Source organism: Pantherophis guttatus, chromosome 4 (assembly GCF_059756535.1).
Source record: "Pantherophis guttatus breed Tessera chromosome 4, ASM5975653v1, whole genome shotgun sequence".
NCBI classification, from domain to species: domain Eukaryota; kingdom Metazoa; phylum Chordata; class Lepidosauria; order Squamata; family Colubridae; genus Pantherophis; species Pantherophis guttatus.
Genome location: NC_142066.1, coordinates 138,081,395 through 138,105,975, shown reverse-complemented (window position 1 = coordinate 138,105,975; position 24,581 = coordinate 138,081,395). Strand labels below are relative to the sequence as shown.

General features: G+C 34.3%; 1 protein-coding gene across 1 annotated transcript in view; it reads right to left on the bottom strand.

Annotated features, from left to right (window-relative positions):
- Nucleotides 1–24,581, bottom strand: part of MYO3A (myosin IIIA) — a 92,768-nt gene that overhangs the window by 35,404 nt on the left and 32,783 nt on the right. The window contains exons 13-19 of the mRNA XM_060684219.2: nt 23,815–23,968; nt 22,318–22,406; nt 20,368–20,497; nt 7,267–7,340; nt 6,524–6,598; nt 2,182–2,387; nt 568–679 (exon numbers count right to left, since the gene is read on the bottom strand). Of these exons, the coding sequence (XP_060540202.2) occupies nt 568–679; nt 2,182–2,387; nt 6,524–6,598; nt 7,267–7,340; nt 20,368–20,497; nt 22,318–22,406; nt 23,815–23,968 (840 nt within the window). The remainder of the gene's footprint in view (nt 1–567; nt 680–2,181; nt 2,388–6,523; nt 6,599–7,266; nt 7,341–20,367; nt 20,498–22,317; nt 22,407–23,814; nt 23,969–24,581) is intronic.

Sequence of the window (24,581 nt, the reverse complement as noted above, 5' to 3'; positions counted from 1 at the left end):
TGTCCAAAACGGGTAGTTTTATTTTAATTAGATATGGACCAAATTATTTAATATTTTTTAAATTGTTTTTTAAATTTTATATTTATTTGTTTTATTCTGGCTGTACACTGCCCTGAGTCCTTTTGGGAGAAGGGCAGTATACATATATGTGTGTGTGTGTGTGTGTGTGTGTGTGTGTGTGTGTGTGTGTGTGTGTGTGTATGGAATTCTGAATCCGGCATTGAATTCTAGACAAAATAATGTTACTAAAACAGTTTTTGCAATGTATTCTAAGTATCTATGAAACTGTGTACAAAATAGCCAGAATCCAAAGTCACAAATATATAGGTTAATCATAACTATTAGGCCAACTTCAAGCTAATGAGTTCACTAGAACTTTTCATCAAATTATATTAAATAAGTTATTAAAAAAAAGAGAGGATAATTTTTTAAAAACTGGTGGATGTAACTATTGATGGCATATGAGTGAGCCTTCATAGCATTATAGTCTTGATTATTCTACTTGTTTCAGCAGGAGCACTGCAGACAATATTACAGGTGGATAGTGGCAGAGCATGGAAATAGTACCTTTGTTTTCCCAACCATCCATTTATCCAAACTGGCTTTTTTCAAGATGGCAGTACAAGTAGCAGAATTTATAGGAAGTTCGTTGCTGGAATTGTAACAAAGGAAATAGTATCTACAAGAGAAAGAAAGAGTTCAGGAAGGAAAGAAAGAGAAAGAGTGAGAGGAAAAAGGTCCAACTATTTAACAATGCATTTATAGGAGATACTGTATTTGGTGCTTATTAGATAAACAGTAAACAATCTTTACAAGGTTGAGTGCATCATATTTACCAAGCTAAAAGGCTATTCCAATACTGAGGTGCACTCAAGTAACAGAAACTGCAAACAAAGCATCATTGAATAGGTTTCAATTTATCCACCCATTCAGATACCTCACTACTGTACAGAAGGAACAAATTTTCCACCTGACTAGCTCATTTTTCAGAGAGGAAAATGTATGATGCTCCTGCTACCTTCTCAAGAAGGCCACTGGATTTTTTTCCTGCCTATGTTAAGTCTTGTCAGCTTTGATAGGTATAACATGAGTGACAACACACTGACTTTTGAAAAACTATCTTAGTTTGTACAATGTAAGCAAATCTTTAAAGGATTGAATATTATAGCACTTTTTTGTTTATCTATCCATTTCTCCATCCCTCGCCTAACTAAATTACCATAAATTAACCAAAGTCTAGTTCAACTCCAGTTACCTGCAAGATGACCACTCCCACTAGAGGGGCCCAATTATTTTGATCATGCTGGGAGAAGCAACTAGTTGTTGTCCTGGAAATTTGGGCACCAATGTCAACTAGTATTTTCTTCTTTCCTCTAGTTGGAGACTGCTTTGTCTCCAACATTATCTAACTTTAGGAAGAGGATGAAAATAGAACTTTTCCAGAGGATTTTGAGGATCTGATTCCAGATATTTTTTTGAGATTTTTAAAATTGTATTTCTAAGGCATTTTTGGTCTGCATTATTATGTTTGATGTGAGTACTAGTTTGGTCAAGTGGATAAGGTATCAGGTTAGAAACCTGGGGACTGTGAGTTCTGGTCCTGCTTTAGGCATGATAACTGGCTGGGTAATGTTGAGCCAATCACTTTCTCTTAGCCCATGATGTCCAGGTCAGGTGACAAGTCACCTCTGGTGAAAAGTCCCGTTTCAATCAATGGATCAACATTTGGTTGATCTGAAAAAAAGCACACCCTGCTTTTGCAGGAAAAACACTAGAAAAAAAAAGGTTTATTATTTTGATCCAGCTATGGTCTTTTTTGATAATTGTGGCAGGTTGTAAATCTGTAAATAAATAATTCTGAGGATTTATTTATACAAATAAAAAATGCAATTGTAATATTTCGAGTTTAGTTTTACATACTTCTTGTTTTCTTGTTCCTTCTTTGCCTGGCCTTTCCAAGTGAAAAAAAGCAGAGATCCTTCTTATTTTAAAGAGGCTGGTGACAGTATGTATGTATGTATTTAATTAATTAAAATGCCACATTTATTTGTTTATTTTATATGCCACCTTTCTTACCTTTAAGGCAATACTGGCATTCTCTTGGCAGAAACACAAGCAGATAGAAAAACCAATAACACAGAAGGAAGGAGGAGTAGAGGGTCTTGTTTTACAAGGACTTACCGATTTATGAAGTTTGCAAAAAGAATACGATGAGAATATCCCTGTTGCCGAATCCGAGCTGTTTCCAAAATTCCAGTGTATCGCAACTGAATCAATACTTTTTCTTTGTCATATTTGTTCGCCTGACGATGGTTGTTTGGTTTAATACAACGAACAAAATGAGGCTGGCCAACCGCCAGTTTGTACAACAAATCCATCAATGAATTCTGAATAGGAATGATGAAAATAAAACATTTGGGATTCTTTTACAGACTCTATTTGCAAAAACTGATAAAGCTTCTGTTGGCAACATTTGAAATGTGCCTGGCTCAAAGAATAACTACAGGCGATCATAAGTAAGAATGAATTTGCTGCAATAACTGAAAGAGCAGCTATAAATAATCTCTTGTTCTCACCAATATTTTAAACAATTCAAAACTGAGTGAACAAAATGTCAGGAAGAAGTAAATGTTTGGGGCCAGTGAACATATTTAGAACTACCATCAAGCCACCACTATATAAAACACCAGTTGACCAAAGAGCAAATAACTACTGTATGATTGATTTCCACCATAACCTTTAGACTTGGATGATTATTCTGGAGGATTTCTATTATCCCATCTGCTCTGAGATACCCTTTTGTAAGCTCCCTTATTTCAGAATGAAGTTGAGAGAAATACATGTAAATACAGATAGTCCTCGACAGTTCATTTAGTGACCATTGAAAGTTACAACAGCACTGAAAAGAGTGACTTATGACTGTTTTTCACACTTATGACCATTGCAGCATCCCCATGGTCACCTGACCAAAATTCAGATGGTTGGTAAGTGGTTCATATTTATGATGGTTGCAAGGTCCTGGGATCAAGTTGTTCCCTTTTGCGACTTTCTGACAAGCCAGGTCAATGGGGAATCCGGATTCACTTAACAACGATGTCAACAACTTAACACTTAACAACCATGTTACTAACTTACAAATGCAACGATTCACTTAACAATTGTGGCAAGAAAAGTCCTAAAATGGGGCAAATTCATAATAAAACATTAACAAATGTTTCATTTACCAACATAAATGTTGGGCTCAATTGTGGTCGTAACTCGAGGACTACCTGTAAACATAATCGTAGAGTGCTTTGCTTTAGAATACCCTAATTTACTACCTCACTTTAAAAATTTAAAATAATATTTTAATGTCAGATGGAATATGGAGTCTGGCAAGCACCAAGAATAGTGTGTCAACTCTGAAGCTGGCCTGACTGAAGCCATTTTGAAACTTCAGTGTTGGCACACTGGAGTTGAGGGATAGGGAGGGGGAATAGAAATAGTTGGGGTTTTGTAGCCAAAACAAAATACTTTCTCCTGGGAACCAAGGACAATTCCACAGGTGGCCAGAGAGAGAGGGGAGGAGTGAAGTTACCAGGCAACTGGATGGCACTTTGATTGGACCATGTGACTGATTGTTTAGGAAAGGGGAAAAACTTTTACTTTTATTTAGGTGAAAACTGTGGGAACTTTCAGAGTCGGTTTTCACCAGGTTGTGCCAATATGACATTTCTAATAAAACTATTCTTTGAGGAAACTACCTGCCTTGGAGTTTTGTTTGCTATGGATGTATTACTTGGAACTCTGAATTGTGCCTGTAGGCACAGCCTAGCCCATGACCTCCAGACTGCTTATCCCTGCTCTTAGCTTGATTAGTCAGCTGCCACAAAACAGGAGGAGAACAAAGCTGGCAAAACACTAAGTGAATTCATCCTATATACTGAATGATGCAACATTTCAAAAATAAAATTAGCCCTACATCAAAGTGCAGAACTTGTACATGAAATTAAAACAATTAACCCATCTGGGAATGAGATGGATGACTCACCTTTCTTTGAATATATAAATAACTATGTGCCAAAGGTATCATATTAGCAGGTAATGCTAAATGAAGTATTTAAATTTCTGTCACATCTATGTCCTCACTTTTGACAAGAGATTATTTCTTTATGTCAAATGTAAACTTTCATTACTGGATTAAACTGCAATTTATAATCCTAGGTTCTTTAGGCAAAGTTTATTTAAAGGGAAACCTAGAGACTGAATGTGCAGAATAGACAAAACACACAGGAGAAAGGAATTTTCAGTTTGGTTGTCTATGAGCTCTGGCCTATTCAGTACAATGTATTCATTGTTGAGACTTTTCTGGTGCTTAAAACTGTATGTAGATCATAAAATTGTTTATCTTAACTTCTTGATTGCATACTCTTATGCTAACAGTCATGTAGATCACGGTGACCTCTGATGCTAAGCAAATTGGTTGTGGCTGATGTCTTAAGCTAACACATTGCACGTAGGGGCTCTAGCACACTCTCTTCCTATTATGTACTCCTAATGAGCAGAGAGAGATGTAATTGCCTCTTGGCAATTAATGGTGGTTGTGGCATAAAATGGTATTCAGACAGGTGTTCTACAATGCCTCAATGCAAATTCTTATTCAAAACAGAGAAGCTAATTGTGCAAGCACCAGAGTGCCTCAAAAGAAAATGGTAGCAACAATGTAATACTCTTGTAAGTGCATTATTCAAATGTAAATTTAAAAAGCATATTAATATGCTCCTTGAATGTATAATTACAATTTCAGTCGGCATCACAAACCAAATGCTATAATTGACATAATAATCAAATCCAACCAGAGAGTGATAAAAATCTTTGGCAGGGACACATACAAGCAATATCATGAATATGAATATAATATGGAACACAACAAAATTATAGTGTATTTTTTCTCTGACTTAAGCCTATGAAGAGAAAAGAGTCCTTTGAATTGAGCTTGACTTCTGATGAATACAGAACCCTATATTTTTCTTTGAAGTAATATGGAAGTTGTTTGGAAGTTATTTTTGGAGGGATATTTATTTGATTTCCAAATCTACATTATACATAAAGAGCCGAGATGGTGCAGTGGTTAGAGTGTAGTACTACAGGCTACTTCAGCTGACTGCTAGCTGCAGTTCAGAAGATCGAATCTCACCAGGCTCAAGGTTGACTCAGCCTTTCATCCTTCAAGATGGGTAAAATGAGGACCCAGATTGTTGGGGCAATATGCTGACTCTGTAAACCACTTAGAGAGGGCTGTAAAGCACTATGAAGCGGAATATAAGTCTAAGTGCTATTGCTAAGTGCTATTGCTATAGCCTTGGGATTTTCTAGGAATCTCCAATCCAAATCCTACCCAGATCCAATCCAATTTAACTTTTTGAGTTAAGCCAAAGTAGATTCTATGCTCATTTCTCAAGAATGCCTATACAATGGGCTCTGGTGGGACACAGAAATATTTGTATATGTTGTTGGCTGGAATTTTATTTTGGAGGATGACAATTAAAAGAATCTGAAAATAAAACAAATCAAGTGGGCAAGGACACATGAACCTACTATAAGCTGTTAGTTACTGGCAGGTAAATGCTGGAATTTGTGAATTCCAAAAGACAAACACAACTAATGATGGCATCTCTTTTAAAAGTTCAAATAAAGATATAGAATCCAATGTTGAGATAGCTTATATTCTGAAAGGGTCATATATCACAAATGTTATTCTTTGAGTATAACCAAATTAAAATTAGAACCAATTGCTGCAGCCATCTCACTCAAGAGTTCTCTTCTTAAAATGGCCTTGAGATAACTAAGTAGTTAATAGGTGCCCTTAGAAAATATTTAGAAATTGTTTCAAGTAGCAGACTGGAACAGGCAATGAATTTTGGCCAAGTCTCATCCATGGTCTTTTGCAGGGCCACTTAGATCAGTGTTTCTATACCATCCAGGTAACCTGGATGGTAACCACAGTTAGATCATAGGCTATTTATTCTTCCACTGTCAATAAGCTGATTTGTTTGTGCATGCATGCATCATGCCAATGATATTAGATGGACAGAATCTTCACAAATTCAAGTTAACAATTAGAAAATTAGTGGATTTATTAGCTATTTCAGTAATAATGAATTGAAGTATTTTCTCCCAGTTTTATGCATTAAAATAATATTCTAAAACATTAATATTAAACCTCTCCTTGCCCAGCATCTGGATGTTTCTTGCTCATTTCAGGGAGGTAAGGATAGTGAGATGCTGGTATTAAGAGAGGAGACCAGTACCAGAATATACTAAGGCTGAAGGCAGATTGAAAAGTTTAAAAATCTTCCCCAAAAGTGAAAATAACAAAGGATCTCCATATCGATGTGAAGAAAATTAATAGGCATATCCATCGAGTTATCAAGAGTCAAGACTGCATAGTGGGAGAATTGACTTTAATCATATAATTACAGAAAGTAGTGTGGATAGTTGTATGAATAACATGCATTAAAATATAAAATAAACAATGTCTTACTCGGAAATAAGAAGCAACTGTCTGTATTTTCGTATTGGTTGTTTCTCTTGGATGCATGGAACCTTCCTGCTGATTCTATTTGATCAAAAAAGAAAAATGACACTGCTTATCAGTACAACAGCCAAAAGTGATTGAACCTGCCCAACAAAACCTGCATGTACCCATTCTAAGCTGTAGGTGCTGTTATTTCATAAACAGAATAATTTATCATGCTGTATATCTGGGAAAGCTGAACATTTTGATACAAGTGTTTGTCACAAATATGAAGAAAAACAGCATGCCTATCGCTCTCTTATTTATTAAAACTTCGTACATCTAATGAGCATATTAATTACAATAGTAATAGTTGTGTAGCTCTTTCAATAAAGTTGGATGCAATTCTATAATTAAAATCTTTGTGTTTTCTCTTTTTCAATACATTTGCTAGCAAGCTAATTCTGTGAATTTAGTGGCACACGTTCATCAGTAAAGGTACCTATGGATTAATATTAAAGAAAATAACAATTGAGAATTAATTTAGTTTTCCCTCAACTCATAAAACTATAGCAGAAAGGAGGGAGATGTTGGTTTTCTGATACAGAAGCAAAATGAATTGTACATTTCAAAGATACCCTGCTAAACAAAAACAAAACAAAACAAAAAATTATCTGAGTTGAGGAAAAAGACAGCCCCCCACTCCGTAAGGATTAACAATTTATCTACTCTAAAATCTGATTTAGATAGCAATCCAGGGACTCCTTTACTTTTATTTGGTTGACTGGATTCTGTGGTCTCCACTTCTGACAATTTATTGCATGCTTCCTCAGTGCCAAATTACCTGAGAGAGAGAGAGAGAGAGAGAGAGAGAAGATATCAGAAATTGGTAAAAAGGGTCACTTCCTGGATTAAATAGGGAACAAACAAAATTGGCTATTGCATTTGCACAAAAAAGTTCTTCATGAAAATACCTATTCATTATTTTAATATTTGCCTCCTTCATGATTTTTTTAGGTTCATGGACTAGCCCACTAGCAAAAAGATGGTATTAATTACCTGTTATCTTTCAAAAGAACTTTTAGAAAATACCGTGTTTCCCTGAAAATAAGACCCTGTCTTATAGTTTTCTGAACCCCAAAATAAGCGCTTGGCCTTATTTTTGGGGAGATCTTATTATTTTGGGGCACGTGGAACAAGATTGAGCTCCTCTTGCCGTCTTGCCTGATTTCCAGCTCTGCATTTAAATATTTTGGGCTTATTTTCGGGGGGAAGCTTATTTTAGTACATGCACTCAAAAGCCCGATTGGGCTTATTATCAGGGGAAGTCTTATTTTCGGGTAAACAGGTAAGAATGATTCCCAGACTTTTTGTTGTACATACAGTACTTTCTGGGTCCTTTTTAGATGACAAAAAGAACACAATGGTGTGTCTTTAGTGTTTTCTAGTCCATCTTTTGTCATTCTGATGCTTGTTTGAATTTTTATTATAGGCTTTATATTACTTGGCTTTCAGGATGCTGACTTCCAAAAATGCTGGAAAGGTAACTAAACATTTCTCACAATTAAAAATAACATCTTGTGAACAATGGAAGATATAATCTGGCCTTCAAAATACATAAATTGTCCAGCTTTTCCTTATTTTCCTTTTAATTAAGAAAAAAATCCCAGATAATTGGAAGATTCTGAGAAGATGGAACATATATTTTGCATTTGTTCTTTTAATATTATTGTATAAATCGAATTTCTGAAGATCCAATTTGTTTTCAGTGGAACTTCCAAAGCCTTACACACGTGGCTAAGATGGCTTAGCCTGATTAGAAAGTACTGTACAATTTCCAAATAGCCTAGTGTGACATGCAATAAATGACAAACCAGTCTTAGACCCCATGAAAGGTTCAGGAAACAGTGCATGGAAGCAATCCATGGGGAAAATGAGAAAAGTATTTTATAGAGCTGTTGTCACCTTTCTGAGCTGCGAGACATAAGAAGCTCATTCTCTTAAGGAGCTCAGGACACATTCCATCGGGCAAGAAATGTGTACAACTGCAACCCTTAAAAAAGACACACAAAAGACAGTACTCAGAACTGTTTCTAAGGGCCAGCTCAATTTCTGTCTCTTCTTCCAGTTTCTCAGAGAACAAGATCTCTGAGATTATAGTTGGACAATGGGTGAAAACTGCTCTTTCACCAAATGTGTATTTTCTAATCACCAAAAGTTGTATTGACAAATATGCTCTCATGTATAATTTGGGGTAAGAAACTGAAGAAGCAAATGAAAAGTATATTGGTTATCTTTTAAAAATACTAAAAAGTAAAAAGCAAATAAAACAACGACCCCCATTTAAATGTCCCTATTTGAAAATGCTAGTTCTGCCACCCAAAGTGATGATGGCACCTGCACAACTTCATCTAGTACACCAATTGTTCTCCTTTCCTAGGTTGGTGGGCCCTTCACTCATGCCCTGGACATCTCACAACTGCCCTTGAACATCATCTGAAAACTTCAAATAGTATAGAATGTAGTGGCATGGCCAATGATTGACATATCTTGGTATGTATTGTGAGTTGCATTGGTTGCCAATTTACTTCCAGGTGTGATTTGATGGGTGATACTTCCTATAAAATCCTACATGGCATAGGGCCCTAATAGTTTGGTTACATGAGAGATCTCCTATCTCACATACATCTGCCCAACTGATCTGATCTGGCAATATTCACCCACTCCAGTATCCTTCAGTTAAATCATTCTACATATCAGGATCCTGAAAGCACGTGCCCTCTTGAATGAGATTTGAACACCCCAATCCCATCTTTTACTAGTATTTTGAAAAGCACTGAAGGTCAGGCTCTTCATCCAGGCCTTTGGTGAGTATGAACAAAGACCTACTCTTTCTTTCTTTTCTTTTTTCCCATCTGGTTTTGTTATCCCTACCATTTTTGCTCTTTTTCTGTCTTGTCTTATCTTGTTTTCTTTTTTTTTTTTTTTTTTTTTCTCTCTATCAAAATGTTTTATTTTATTTTTTAATGCAGTTCATTCAAACGTAGGGCATGCTTAAAAAATGAATATCAGTTAACACATTAATGTTTCCAGATGGGTACCACCTTAGTTTATTGTAGCAAAAGCACCACCAACAAAAAAAATCATGGTCTAAGTTACTATAAAGTTTTTTTTTTTTTTTTTTTTTTTTAAATTTAATTTTTATTAATTTAAGAAACCACATAATACATTTATAAATGCAAGTAAAACAATTTACAACAAACATCATCTTTATAACATCTACCTATAATATCTGAATTGTTACAATATCAATATCCTATATTCTTCAATATACAATATTTCTCTCACCTTATATAATGATATTATTTTATTGATATCTCGTGTCTCTTTCTTAAATTTCATTTGATTTAAAACTTTATTTTACTCTATTGATATCTTTTCTTTTATTCAATTTTTCTTTCTTTCTTCTTCTCTTCTTTTTCCACTTCCCTCTAACCATTTATACCATTTTTGCCAGACTAGATAATATTCAGATTCTTCTTTTCCTTGGATCTCCTTGGTAAGTTTATCCATCTCAGCGCATTCCATAATTTTGGATATTAATTTCTCTTGAGTCGGGACCTCTTCTTGTTTCCAATTTTGTGCGTATATAATTCTTGCTGCAGTCAAAATGTGTGTTATTAAATATATTATTTCTTTTTCATATTTGCTTGTAGGTATTCCTAATAAATAAGTTTCTGGCTTTAATGGCACCTTTTGAGTTATTATTTGTTCTAGTTGCATTTTTATATTGTTCCAGAATTTTTTAGCTTTGGAACATGACCACCATATATGATAATATGTCCCTTTATGCGCTTTACATTTCCAACAGAGTGGAGATGTGCCAGGAAACATTTTAGAAATTCGCGCCGGTGGTAGATGCCATCTATAGAACAATTTATAAGCATTTTCTTTGTATGGTACAGATAATGTTAATTTATTAATATTTTTCCACAAATTTTCCCACTTATTTAATTCTATTGCATACCCAAAATTCGTCGCCCATGTGATCATATTCTCTTTAACTACTTCCTCTGCTAGTTTATATTCCAATAGAAAATTATAAATTTTGGTTATTAATTTCTCATTGGGGCCTAATAAAATTTTATCCAACTGATTTGGTTCCATTTGAATTCCAGTTTTTTCCATATCAGACTTATATCTGGATTTTAATTGCAAATATGACCACCACTCTATTTCCACATTTTGCATTCTCAATTCTTCTCTTGTTTTTAGTTTTCCTTCTTCATTTAAGATGTCCTTATATGTTTTTAATTTATTTGTATCTATTGTATTTGGATAAATATGTGCTTCCATTATGGAAGTCCACCTAGGAATCCTATCATAGTGATATTTTCTGATTTCATTCCATATTTTAAGCAAATTATCTCTTACAATATGTTTGCGAAATTGTTCTTGTTTTGTAATTTTCTCTCCCCAAAGATATGCATGCCAACCTCTTGTTAAGTCAAAACCTTCCAATATTAATGTTCTTATGTTTTTGAGTTCGATCCAATCTTTTATCCATATTAACGCTGAGGCTTTGTAATAACTCTGCCAATCAGGGAGTCCCATTCCCCCCCTCTCTCTTTTGTCTTGTAGATGTTTTAATTTGATTCTTGCTTTTTTCCCCTGCCAAATAAATTTTAATATCATTCTGTCTAAATCTTTAAAATATGTTCTTCCTGGGTTTACTGGTATTACCCTAAATAAGTATAACACTCTTGGCAGAATATTCATTTTAATGGTAGCAATTTTGCCTAAAAGAGACAATTGGAGTTTTGCCCATTTTTCCAAATCCTTTTCTATTTGTTTAGCTAATTTAATATAATTGTCTTCCTTCAAAGTTGATATTTTGTTTGTAATCCATATTCCTAAGTATTTAACTTTCTTTGCTATTTGTATCCCTAATATATTTTCCAATTCTTCTTTTTGATACTTGTTAAGATTCTTTGTTATAATTTTAGTTTTTTGTTTATTAATTTTCAATCCCGCTACTTCTCCATATTGTTGTACTTTTATCATTAATTTTGGTCCAGATTGTATGGGTTTATCTAAAATGAATACTATATCATCTGCAAAGGCTTGCAGTTTATATTCTTGATTTTTTATTTTTAGTCCAGTTATTTCTGTATCTTTCCTGATTTCTTCTAGTAATATTTCCAATGTTAATATAAACAATATAGGAGATAATGGGCATCCTTGTCTCACTCCTTTCTTTATATCAAATTGTTCAGTTGTATCGCCATTAATTTGTATTTTTGCTGTTTGGGTGTTGTATATCTTTTTAATCATTTTTATAAATCTTTCTCCAAATTTCATTTTTTCTAATTGTGCTAATAGAAATGTCCAGTTGAGATTATCAAATGCTTTTTGCGCATCTAGGAAAATTAAAGCTAACTGGTTTTCCGATCTTTGCTCATAGAATTCCAGAGTGTCAATAATTGTTCTTGTATTGTTATGAATTTGTCTTCCCGGAATAAAACCATTTTGATCAGGATGTATATAGTATTTGACTAGGTTTTTCAATCTCTGTGTTATAATTGATGTGAATAGTTTATAATCTACATTGAGAAGAGAAATTGGTCTATAATTTTTAATTTCCGTGGGATCCGAATCTTGTTTTGGTATTAATGTGATTATTGTTTCATTCCATGACTTCGGAATTTCAGCTTCCATTAATGCATCATTGAAAACTTGTATTAATATATCATCTAATGGTTGTTGGAATGTCTTATAAAACTCTGCCGGTATACCGTCTGTTCCCGGTGTCTTGTTATTTTTTTGTTTCTTTCTCGCTTCTATTAATTCTAACATTGAGATTGGTCTGTTCAATAATTCTATATGTTCTTCTTCTAATTCTTGAATCTTTATTTTATTTAAATATTCTATGATATTTTCTTCTCTAATCTCTTCCTTTGCGTATAAGTTTTTGAAAAATTCCTTTGCAATTCGTTTTTTGTCTTCAATATTCTGGTATAAACAACCATCTACATCTTTTAACTGTATTATAATATTCCTCTGTTTTTCTATTTTCAATTTATATGCTAACCACCGTCCAGTTTTGTTTGCATTTTCAAATTGGTTTTGTTTAGCGATTTTTATTTTTCTTGCTATTTCTGTTGTTGTGATCAAATTTAATTTATGCCTTGTTAAATTTATTTTCTCCTTAATTTCTTGATTATATGGCTGTTTCTGTAGATCTAATTCATATTGATGTAATATTGTCTGTAAATTTTGTTTTATTTGTTGTTTGTTTTTATTTTTTTGTGCAGTATAGGCAATTGTTAAGCCTCTGATATATGCCTTGGTTGTGTCCCATAGATTTTGTAGACTGGTGTGCTCTTTCACATTAATTTGTAGAAATATTTTCAATTCTTTTTGGATCATATCCACATATTGTTTGTCATTTATAATATCTCTATCCATCATCCATCTTTTACGCTTTTGGTGTCCCTTCCATGTTATTTCAATGGGGCTATGATCAGCCCATGTGTTTGTTGTAATTTCTATTTGTTTAATGTCTGCTATAAGCTCTGCTGTCATCCAAGCCATGTCAATTCTGGACCACGATTGATGTGGATTTGAATAGAATGTGTATTGTTGTTTATCATAATTGAGTTCCCTCCAAGCATCTTGTAATTGAAATTCTTCTACTATATCATAAAATGTTTCTGGAAGTGTTTTTTTCCTGGATTTATTATGTTTACAACTCCTATAGTCCTTCTCTATGTTTACAATTGCATTAAAATCTCCAATTATGCATATGTTTTGGTATTCCAATTCCTTAATTTTGTTGTGCATCTTTTTAAAATAATCAATTTGGGTTCCATTTGGTGCATAAAGTGATACTAGTAATATCTTCTTCTTTTCTGTTTCAATTTCAACCATCAGCATCCTACCCTCCTCATCTGCAAATAATTGCTTTGATTGTATATGATTCCGGATGTACATTGCTATACCTCTCTTTTTTTGTTCTGTTAGTGCCGTATAAAGTTTTCCTAATCTTTTGTTCTCTAATAAACTGCGTTGTTGTTTTTTAATATGAACTTCTTGTAATGTTATAATATCTATCTTCAATTTTTGTAAATTTCTAAAAGTACGTGATCTCTTTGATGGAATGTTTAGTCCATTTATGTTAATCGATATCAATTTTAAATCTTTCTCCATTTCAAATTTCTATTTTCTTGATGTTCTTATTTTCCTAGTGTCTTTTTTTTCCTGTAATTTGTATTTTATCCCTTGCTCCTTCTCTTTCCATTCTTTCTTTCTCCCCTCTTTTTCTTTCTTCTTGCTGTATTTTTCTCGGTTTGTTCTCCTGATTTGCAATTTCTTGCTGTGGTTCAGATTCTTGTTCTTCCTCAGGAAAAAAGTTGCTATCAAAAAATTGCTGTGCTTTCTCTAGTGTATCAAGTTTATATTTTTTATCTTGCCATGAAACAAGCAGTCCCTCTGGCGTTAACCACCGGAACATTATTTTATGTTTGTGTAATTCTGTTGTCAGAAAGTTATAATTTTTCCTTGTTTCTCTTATTCTTCTTGGTATTTGTTTTAATGTAATTATTTCTTTTCCCTTATATATAATTGGTTTTTCTCTCATTTTTTTGTATATTTCCTCTTTTACCAACTTCCTTACAAATCTAATATGAACCTCTTTTGGTAACCTGTTTCTTCGGGCGTAATTTGTGAATACTCTATAAATTTCATCAATTTCCTTATTAATTTCTTCTTTATTCTTTAACGTTGCTTCAGCCAGAATTCCCACCATTACATCTCTCAAATCTTCCTCTCTGTTTTCCACTATATTTTGAAATCTTAGGTAAAATAACGCCTTTTCCATTTCTAAAAATGAAATTGAATCTTCCAGTTCTTTGTTTATTGTTGTTTGAGCACATTCTGACTCTTCTATCTTTTTTTCTACTTTGCCCATCTTATCTTCAATATTTTGGATCCTTTGTTCATTTTTAGCAATATTTTGTTGAATTTTCTCTATCTTATTATCCATTTTTTTAAGATTATCTTTAATTTCACCTATGTCCATTTTCAAATCCTCATGGTTTTTCCTACTTTCTTGATGGTTATCAGCAATTGATTCCTGTGTTTTGTTCATAGTCTCTTGTATCATTGATAATACTGAGTGAATGTTTTTGATGTTAATTGATTGAGGAGATTTCTCTTTTTCTGAAAGTAACATTGTGTCTATTGTTTTCTGTTGTGTTGATGACGTAATAGACATTGCTTGGTTGGCTATTGCCTTTTTACCTGGTTTTGTCATTATTAATAAGCCAGTAGTTGTCGTCTTAATTTTCTAATTTAATAATTCCCAAATTTTCACGCACTGTCTATAGCATATAGTAAGATTTTCCTTCTGATAATTACAGAAGCCAATATCACTTGTTTAGTTTTCAAATACAGTCAAATTTCAAACTATAATATCATTATATGAGGGATTAATTAAATTTAAATAAGGAGCAGGGATAAAATATGATATCTCAGCAAGTCATATTTCAGTTTCTAAACTAAATATTCTATTTAAATATATTATTAATTCTAATAAGTTCTATTAAATCCTTAGTTATATCTCTAATAAATTTTATCAATTTTAATAAATTTATTCTTATTTAAATCAATATATATCAATATTAATAATCAATTTTCAATTCATTCTTTTAACACCATATCAATTTTTAAATTAATATTAAATTGTGTCACATAAAAAAACTATTAGAATAGAAAAACAAGATAAAACAGAAATAAGAAAAAACAGATATGCTATGTGTTATATTATTATATCTATTCAAAACTTATATATTCCAACTTTTCTTACTTATATTAGAAAGTATATATTTAACATTTAAGCTTAAGTAATCCTAAACCTTATGCTATTTGGGCTATAATATTATATACTATATTCTATATTAAAACATTAAGTATTACATAAATAAACAAATAAATAGATAAAAGTACTTAAAAGTATTTAAAATATTATTAAAATAATTCAATTAAAATAATTCAAATAAATTAAGTCTCTCAAACAATAAAATAAATTTCTTTCGTTATATTAGGTTCCAGAATATATTAAAAAGTATATATTTAACATTTAAACTTAAGTGATCCTAAACCTTATGCTATTTGGGCTATAATATTATATACTATATTCTATATTAAAACATTAAGTATTACATAAATAAACAAATAAATAGATAAAAGTACTTAAAAGTACTTAAAATATTATTAAAATAATTCAATTAAAATAATTCAAATAAATTAAGTCTTTCAAACAATAAAATAAATTTCTTTCGTTATATTAGGTTCCAGAATATATTAAAAAGTATATATTTAACATTTAAACTTAAGTAATCCTAAACCTTATGCTATTTGGGCTATAATATTATATACTATATTCTATATTAAAACATTAAGTATTACATAAATAAACAAACAAATAGATAAAAGTACTTAAAAGTACTTAAAATATTATTAAAATAATTCAATTAAAATAATTCAAATAAATTAAGTCTTTCAAACAATAAAATAAATTTCTTTCGTTGTATTAGGTTCCAGAATTGAAGTCTTTGCAATCCTCACTTGGTTTTGTGTCTTTTCAGTTGTCTAGTTTGTAATTGTTTCCAAAGTCCTTCAATTTGCCTTCTGAAAATATTTTAAACACCTCTTCCAGAGCCTCAATGTTTTTTATTTATTTGCAAGTTAATACTCTAATATAGTTACAGTATCTGTTCACTGAAGCTCTGCCACCGTTACAAAGTTTTTAAATCCCTCACAGTCACTCCGGAAACTAGATACTGTTTCTTCTTCGTCTCTTCTTTATTGTCTCCGCACCAGCTTCTTTTTTTTAAAAATAAGTCTAACACTTGGATCTGTATTTCTTTCCCCAAATGAATAATCTTTGTCTATTTCCCAATTTCTGTCTGGTAAATCTATAATGTGTTTTATTTCCAATCCACACCTCTCCGTTGCACTTCCTCAAAATCGCCTCAGCTCCGTTGCCTGTCAGTTTCGCCCCCTCACACTTCAATTAGCCTCGTTAACTCACTCCGTTATATTTTCACTCCGTTTCTTCTTAACAATTCTGCTTTGCCGATCAGTTTCTCTTTTTAGTTATGTATCCGATGTTTTAAATATTTAAATGTTTCAGAATAAGAGTAATTAGTTATTCTTATTGATGCTGTTTGCTCAATCCTCACTTCCCTTTTTTAAAAGCAACCGTCAGCGTTCTGGCCAACCGACAAGAGGTTGGTTTTTTTCCGGGCTGAATTATCTTGTTTTCTTATTCTAAATGTTTTTAACAGTTTTTAAACTGTTCAAAGTTGCAAAATTCCAAATATTAAAATTATTTAACTCCAAATGTGTTGTCCTTGCATTCTTTCCATAAAGTCAGAAGTTATGTAGGTCAAGGCTTCTATAATCCAGGGATTCCCTATAGATAGAAAAAGCATATACAATACTTCCATAGCATTATGAAAGCTATGCTGGTTACTGAAATAATTAACGATTTGCATTTTTCAGTCTGTCCTCATAAATGCATTAAAATCAACAAATATTACAGTGTTTCTTCAAAAACAAGACCCTGTCTTATATTTTTTTGAACCCTAAAATAAGTGCTTGGCCTTATTTTGGGGGAGGTCTTATTGTGGAGCAAGATGAGGCTCCTCTTGCTGTTTTACCTGATTTCTAGCTCTGCATTTAAGTATTTTCGGGGAGGGCTTATTTTCAGGAGGAGGCTTCCTTTAGTGCATGCATTCAAAAGCCCAATTGGTCTTATTATCAGGGGAAATTTTCGGGGAAACAGGGTAAATCCTGCTGTCTTATTTTTATATGGTATGATGTAGCAGTCATATTTCCTAATGGAAACAGATCTCTGAGGATCAGGGAATACATCTGGGTTTTGAGCTTGCAGAGAGCTAACTAAAGATGTCCAACACAAGACTCATCTTTGTATTTTATAACCATAAGAACAGCTTTGCTGAATAAGATTAAATCCCCATCCACATCACAAAAAATTGAGCTGCCCCAGATGCATCTGAGAAACATCCAGGAGAGGAGGTTGACAAGAATTTTTCTCTATTTCTATCAAGCTGCCTTAGATTTCAAGCCCACTTCTTAGCATTACAGCCAATTTCTGTCACAATACACAGCCTTGTAAGAACCTGGACAATGACTTGTCACCTTATTTTATTTTTCTATATATTATGCACAAATAAATCTTTTGACTTCATTTAATCCCTATCATGAAAAATGATTCATCTGCTTAGAGCAGCATAGCGAGATTGCAATTAAAATCAGAGGAGCAGGACCAATCAAAGAAATGGCAATCCTGACTGGTTATGTTCAAGGAAGCATGCTTAGTGCCTGCAGATTAATGGCAAAATATATGATTTATTTCCCTTAGGTAATTTTATTCATTAGATTTATATCCCACCTTTTCTGCAAGAGTTCAAAGTGGAGTATATTGTGAAGTCATACAGCCTTCAAATTTACTCCCATAACAGTATCATATGAGGTAGGTATGACTGAGAGATAATTACTATACTATATTCACCCAGTACAGATAATCCTCATTTAACTAAATCAGCTGAAGAAGCTTTTTTTTTTTTTACTTCAAATTTATATAGAAGCTTCTTGAATGAGAAGCGAAACGTCTTCAAAGAAAAACCAGAAAGTCCAGTTGCTACTTGAAAAAGCACCTATGGGACAACCATGATATGGATGACTGAGAATCTCCATAGACGTCGTTTAACAATTTGAATTGGGACTGGAATTTTCATCATTAAGCAAAAAGTTTGTAGGCTGAATTATGTGATTATATCATTTAGCAATGGGAATTCTGGTAATCCTGAATGCAATAATTAGGCCAGGACTGTACTGTTATTTCATCACAATTTCATGCTTCTCTTGTTCTGCCATGCTCAACTCTGCTTCAACTCCTCCTCGCCTACCTTCCCCCCCCCATGTCTACGCTTTGGCTGCCTTGCATTTTGCTGCTTACCACTTTTGCCCCAGTTGACCTTCGCTGTCTTCCTCCTGCTGCTGCAAGGGAGTTGCTGGCCCTTTGTGAGGCCCTCAGGTGGCCTCCATAAAGCCTCCATGCAGAGGAGAGAAGGCTATAGATGGGTGAGGGGCAGTGGTGGGTTTCAAATTTTTTTAGTACTGGTTCTGTGGTTGTGGCTTGGTGGGTGTGGCTTGGTGGGCATGGCAGGGGAAGGATACTGTAAAATCTCTATTCCCACCCCACTCCAGGGGAAGGCTACTGCAAAATGCCCATTTCCTCCTGATCAGCTGGGACTTGGGAGGGAGAGAATAGATGGAGGTGGGACCAGTCAGAATTTTTTCTACCGGTTCTCCGAACTACTCAAAATTTCCACTACCAGCTCTCCAGAACTGGTCAGAACCTGCTGAAACCTACCTATGGTGGGGGCGAATTGAAGTGCACACTATGTGGACTGACCGCCAAATGCCTGAATTTTGATCACATGACTTTGGGGCCACTGCAACATCTATTAACTTTGAGGACTGGTTGCAGCTATTATTCATTCAGTGCTGTTGTAACTTGAAACAGTTGCTGAACAATGGTTGTTAAGCGAGGACTATCTATACATTTTTGCTTGCTGTAATCCATCACCAGCGTTCACTACTGATTGTGCATTAGTAGAATGTCCTTCAGAGAAGTATCGGGTTTGTGAGTCAATGGCTCAGGTTCAATCCTATCAATTCTAAATAGGACTTTTTTTTTTAATGAGGCACTTCCCACCCGATCCTGAAAGATAGGCCTGAAATACTGGAAAATTAGAAACAGTGTGAACTACCCTTTCTCAATCTGATGCCTTTCAAATATATCAAATAATGATGAAGTACACCTTAATTCATCTGTAGGACATTGGATCAGGATCACTGAATCACATACAACAATGGCCAATTCAGAATAATCCCTCTTCTGATTTTTTTTAATCCTCTGAAAGTTGCAAGGATGTAATGATGGCTATAAAACGTATCAGTTTGATCCATATAGGAGATATTCCTAAGGGCAGGACCAGGGGTGAAATCCAGCAGGTTCTGACAGGAGAACAGGTAGCGGAAATTTTGACTAGTTCAGAGAACTGGCAAATACCACTTCTGGCTGGCCCCAGAGTGGGGTGGGAGTGGAGATTTTGCAATATCCTTCCCGCAGGAGTGGGGAGGGAATGGGGATTTTGCAGTATCTTTCCCCTGCCATGCCCACCAAGCCATACTACGCCCAGCAAGTCACACCCACAGAACCGGTAGTAAAAAAAATTGGATTTCACCCCTGGGCAGGACAGTGAAAAATCACAGATAGGGAGCAGGGGCCTGGATAAGTAGGGTTGCCAGGTCTGCTTCCAAAAAATAGCGGACAAGTGGGGGGAGCAGGGGGTTAAGTAGTAAAAAAATTAAAAAAATTTTTACAATTAAATTATATATTTTCTTACAAACATTTTAACACGTATTAAAATAATCACTTCAAAACTTTTACTTAAAATTCAAAACATCAAATATGTTATAATAATATGTAAAATATTAAATTACATTTTAATTTCATCATAAAGTTTTTGAATAAAAAAAATGTCCACTATTTTGTGAAAAAAAAATAGTGAACATAATGTGAAAAAAGCAGACTGTCCGCTCAAATAGTGGACACCTGGCAACATTATAGATAAGGCCCCAATTACATGGCCTTCACTGATATTCCTGTATGGTGATTATCTTGGCTGATAGCTCCTTCTATGTAATCCCAAGAGGGAGCCACAAAATGGAAAGATAGCAAAGAATATCGGACTTAGAAAACACGGACTTATTACCTGTTTTGGTAAGAGGGTGGGTTGCTAACAGCCGAATCAAGTGATTCTGAGAGGATTGCAGGAGTAGTACAATATCAGCTGGCAAAGTATCTCTGTTTTTTGCTAAGAACCCATTTACATTATAAAGAACCTGAATGAAAATACAAAAGGTCAGGAACAGTTTATTCAATGCTATTTTTTCTTCTTTAACTACTTCTCTGTTCTTGAATGAGAAAAACAGAAGGTTCTTCGGAGATAAAATTGTATCTGCCAAAAATCAATAAATCATAAAAAAAAATCATAAAAACCCCCAATAAGGTGATATTCAGCTACCATATGAATAGACTGATTCACTTTGGAAGGCATGGAAGGAATGTGATTACTGTAAGGTCAAGTAAAGGTTCCCCTCGCACATAGGTGCTAGTCGTTCCCGACTCTAGGGGGTGGTGCTCATCTCCGTTTCAAAGCCGAAGAGCCAGCGCTGTCTGAAGATGTCTCCATGGTCTTGTGGCCGGCATGAATAAACGTCAAAGGTGCACGGAACACTATTACCTTCCCACCAAAGGTGGTCCCCATTTTTCTACTTGTATTTTTTACGTGCTTTTGAACTGCTTGGCTGGCAGAAGCTGGGACAAGTAACGGGACCTCATCCCGTTACGCGGCACTAGGGATTCGAACTACTGAACTGCTGAACTTTTCGATCGACAAGCTCAGCATCTTAGCCACTGAGCCACCGCATCCCTATGTGATTACTGTACAGGTCTGCTATTCAACTGAGTAGGCAGTTAGAGGCCTGCTAGTTAAAAAAGATATATAATATACAATATATAAGGATACTGTAAATGTGTGAGGAGGAGAGCAGGCCGCACTCGCAGCAGAAGAGTATGTGTATATGGCAAAAGGCCCTACACACAGTACCCATGGCAACAAATATGTGCTTAAGGCTCTTCCTCAAGACTTGGAGACAGGTGTGCCTTGAGTTCACAGGGAAGATTTACAATTTGGTTCTTCCTCATGGACAGTGAACTTGGGGCTACTGGGAAGTGAAAAGTAACCAGTGTTAATAGTGGTCTTTGTTTGAAGAAGAACATGCACAAAAAGACATCCACTTTGATACAATTACAAGCAAACAGGTCAGTATTGTTGATCTACACATTCCAATGCAACTTTCTTCAAAAAGTTCTCAAATTATACTGGATTTCAATTAAAATCCAAATCATCTGGAGAATACTAGCTCAAGCAGACTGTTTAGCTTTAACACAGGCTGTTCCGATTGGTAAGTGTCCCTTATGCCAACTCAGCAAGAGCAGGATCATTATTCATATGAGAAGTAGCTCTAAGGCCTATGTGACCCATGAAGTTGAATATACCATGAATTCTTGGGCACATAAAGGCAGCCACAATAACAGTTTTGTATGAAATTGATCTCAGGCTCTAGGCATACGTGGCAATGCTGTTAAAAGAGCTGGTTTCCAACTTTATAAGCTATTATTTCTTTTTAATGACAGTATTACTTATAAATGCTTTAAAGAAGAAAGATTGTTGCATGTATGTTCTATGATCCTGGAGGAAGATTTTCTTTCTTTCTTTCTTTCTTTCTTTCTTTCTTTCTTTCTTTCTTTCTTTCTTTCTTTCTTCCTTTCTTTCTTTTTTCTTTCTCTTTTTTTCTTCCTTCCTTCCTGCCTGTCTTCCTGCCTGCCTGCCTCCCTTCCTTTTTTCTTTATCTCTCTCTTTTCTTTCTCTCTCTCTCTTACTCTTTCTCTCCTCCCTCTCTCTTACAGAGAGAGAACGAGAGAGAGAAAGAGAGAAAGAGGGAGAGATATAAGGTATAACTGTGTTGCACAGAGTAAATATTTGTAACCATTTATGGTGTAAAAAGCTGCTTAGACTTTTGTAATGTATTGAAACAAATTAGCCCATCCTGTTATAAAATAATCACATTAATAGAGAAAAATTATTCAGTCTTTTTACCTGCCCTGCATAATGGTAAATGCCAAATGTCAAATCAATTCTCTTTGGTCTCCAGAAATATTTGGATTTCAAATTGTCTTCAAACTTTTCTGTAAAGATAAACACTGCTCTTATAACATCACCAATATTACCTTAGCTTTTGTATCACTCATGTAAATATGCATTTAGAAATTTTAAAAATATTTTGGTGATATGAAAGAAAATTACTTTGGAAAGGATGCTCTGAACTTCCTTCTGCTCTGGGTTAAATAGAGGAAGACTTTATGGTTCTGCCTGATATTTCTGCTGAATAGCTTCTTGAAGCAAAAAAATATTAGCTTTACAGATACTATTAGCAGTGGGAATATTTTCACCCTGAAGGCATAAATGAAAACACTTCAGTGAGAAATCTGTGTAAAAATGGGTAAATCTATCAACTTCAGCTTTGCTCAGTTTGATGCTTTTTCAACCATGAATCTATTTTGTCTGCCTTTTTAAAAGAAGTCTATGTGTAAGTTTATACATGTAGTTTCATAGATATTTCTACTAAACTGTATCTCATTCTCACTTTTTGCTAATCTATGCATTTCTTTAGCAATTATGACTTTTTGTTAAGAATTTCCCCAATATACACATTTGGATATGTGTCTGTTTTCCAATCACACATTTTTGTAGGCATTTTGGACAAGACCCTGGCTATACTATACCATTCCTAACAGGGATAGAGTACCTACAACTTCTGAAGGCAAGCCATTTCGTGGTTAATTGTTTTAGGAAATTTCTCTTCAGTTCTAGATTGCTTATCTCCTTGATTAATTTCCATCTATTGTTTCTTGTCTTGCCTTCTGGTGCTTTGGAAAACAGGTTGATCCTCTCTTCTTTGTGGCTGCCTATTGGAATGATGCTATCATATCACCCCTACTCCTTCTTTTCACTAGACCAGACAAACCCAATTCCTGCAACTGTTTTTGATATATTTTAGCCTCCAGTTCCCTAATCCTGGTTGCCCTTTTCTGCATTCTTTCCAGCGTCTCTACATCATTTTTATAACATGGTGACCAAAACTGGATATAGTATTCCAAATGTGGTCTTACTAAGGCATTATAAAGTGATACTAATACTTCACACTATCTTGATTCTATCCCCTTTTAATGCAGCCTAGGATTGCATGGCTTTTTGGATGTTGCTGCATACTCCTAGCTCATATTTAAGTGATTGTCCATTAGGACTCCAAGATCCTTCTCGGTTACTGCTTGTGAGGCAGGTTTCACCTAATCTACATTTGGTTTTTCTTGCCTAAGTGTAAAACCTTACTTTTCTCTACACTGATTTTCATTTTGTAAGATGAACCCAGTGTTCAAGTTTGTTGAGATCCATCTGGATTCTGAGCCTATCTTCTGGGCTGTTGACTAAGTGCGAATTAGGCAATTTTAAAATAATCTGCGAAACAATCCTATTTCTTTTTAAACCCTAAAAAAAAGCCAATATATCTTTATGTACAAGCTGCCAACAGCTTACCAACAAGCGTCTGATCAGTGGCTTGAGGAAAACTACTTTCTTCATCAAGAAGGGACAGTAATCCCATTGGCTTTTGTAGGAATATATCTAACAGTGGTTTGTTGTCCTCATACTCAATAATTCGTGCATCAATGCCTTCGTTCAGGTATTCATTCTGTAAGAAATTTTAAAAAAAAGTGTTTTTCTGAAGTATTTTGTAAAGATACCCGGTGTATGTGAACAATAGGAAAAGCAGAGCAAATGGATTTAATAAAAGATTTAAGAACTATGGTCTGAACCTAAATTTCCAATCAAGCAGTAAATCCTTCTGTTGATTTTCCTGAGTACCAATCTGTGGCACAGTTGGGAACAGGCAGCCAACAATAGCCATACGTTCCCTACTAAAATTTACGGAAACCACAGATATATGTCCCGCTTGTTTTCTTATCCCCTGCCCATCCCTGTTTTTAAAAATTCGACTAGATTACTCAGAGGAATAGGGAGTGGAGCGAGCCATGAAATTAATTTATATAATTGATTTAACCTTCATCATAATAATTGTCTTAATACTACCACAAAAGTTCTTAGAGGATCATGAAAAAATGCCGGGAATCAAATCAAACAATAATAAAATCCAGTAATAACTAATAACATGATAAGATCGCCAACATGATCGCAATGATGGATATGGCACAAGAAGAAGAAGTAATCACTAAATAAGCTGGTATTAATATTTTCATCCCTCTAACCACTATTTGCCTTTAGCACTGGTATGGTTAGAATGGTCA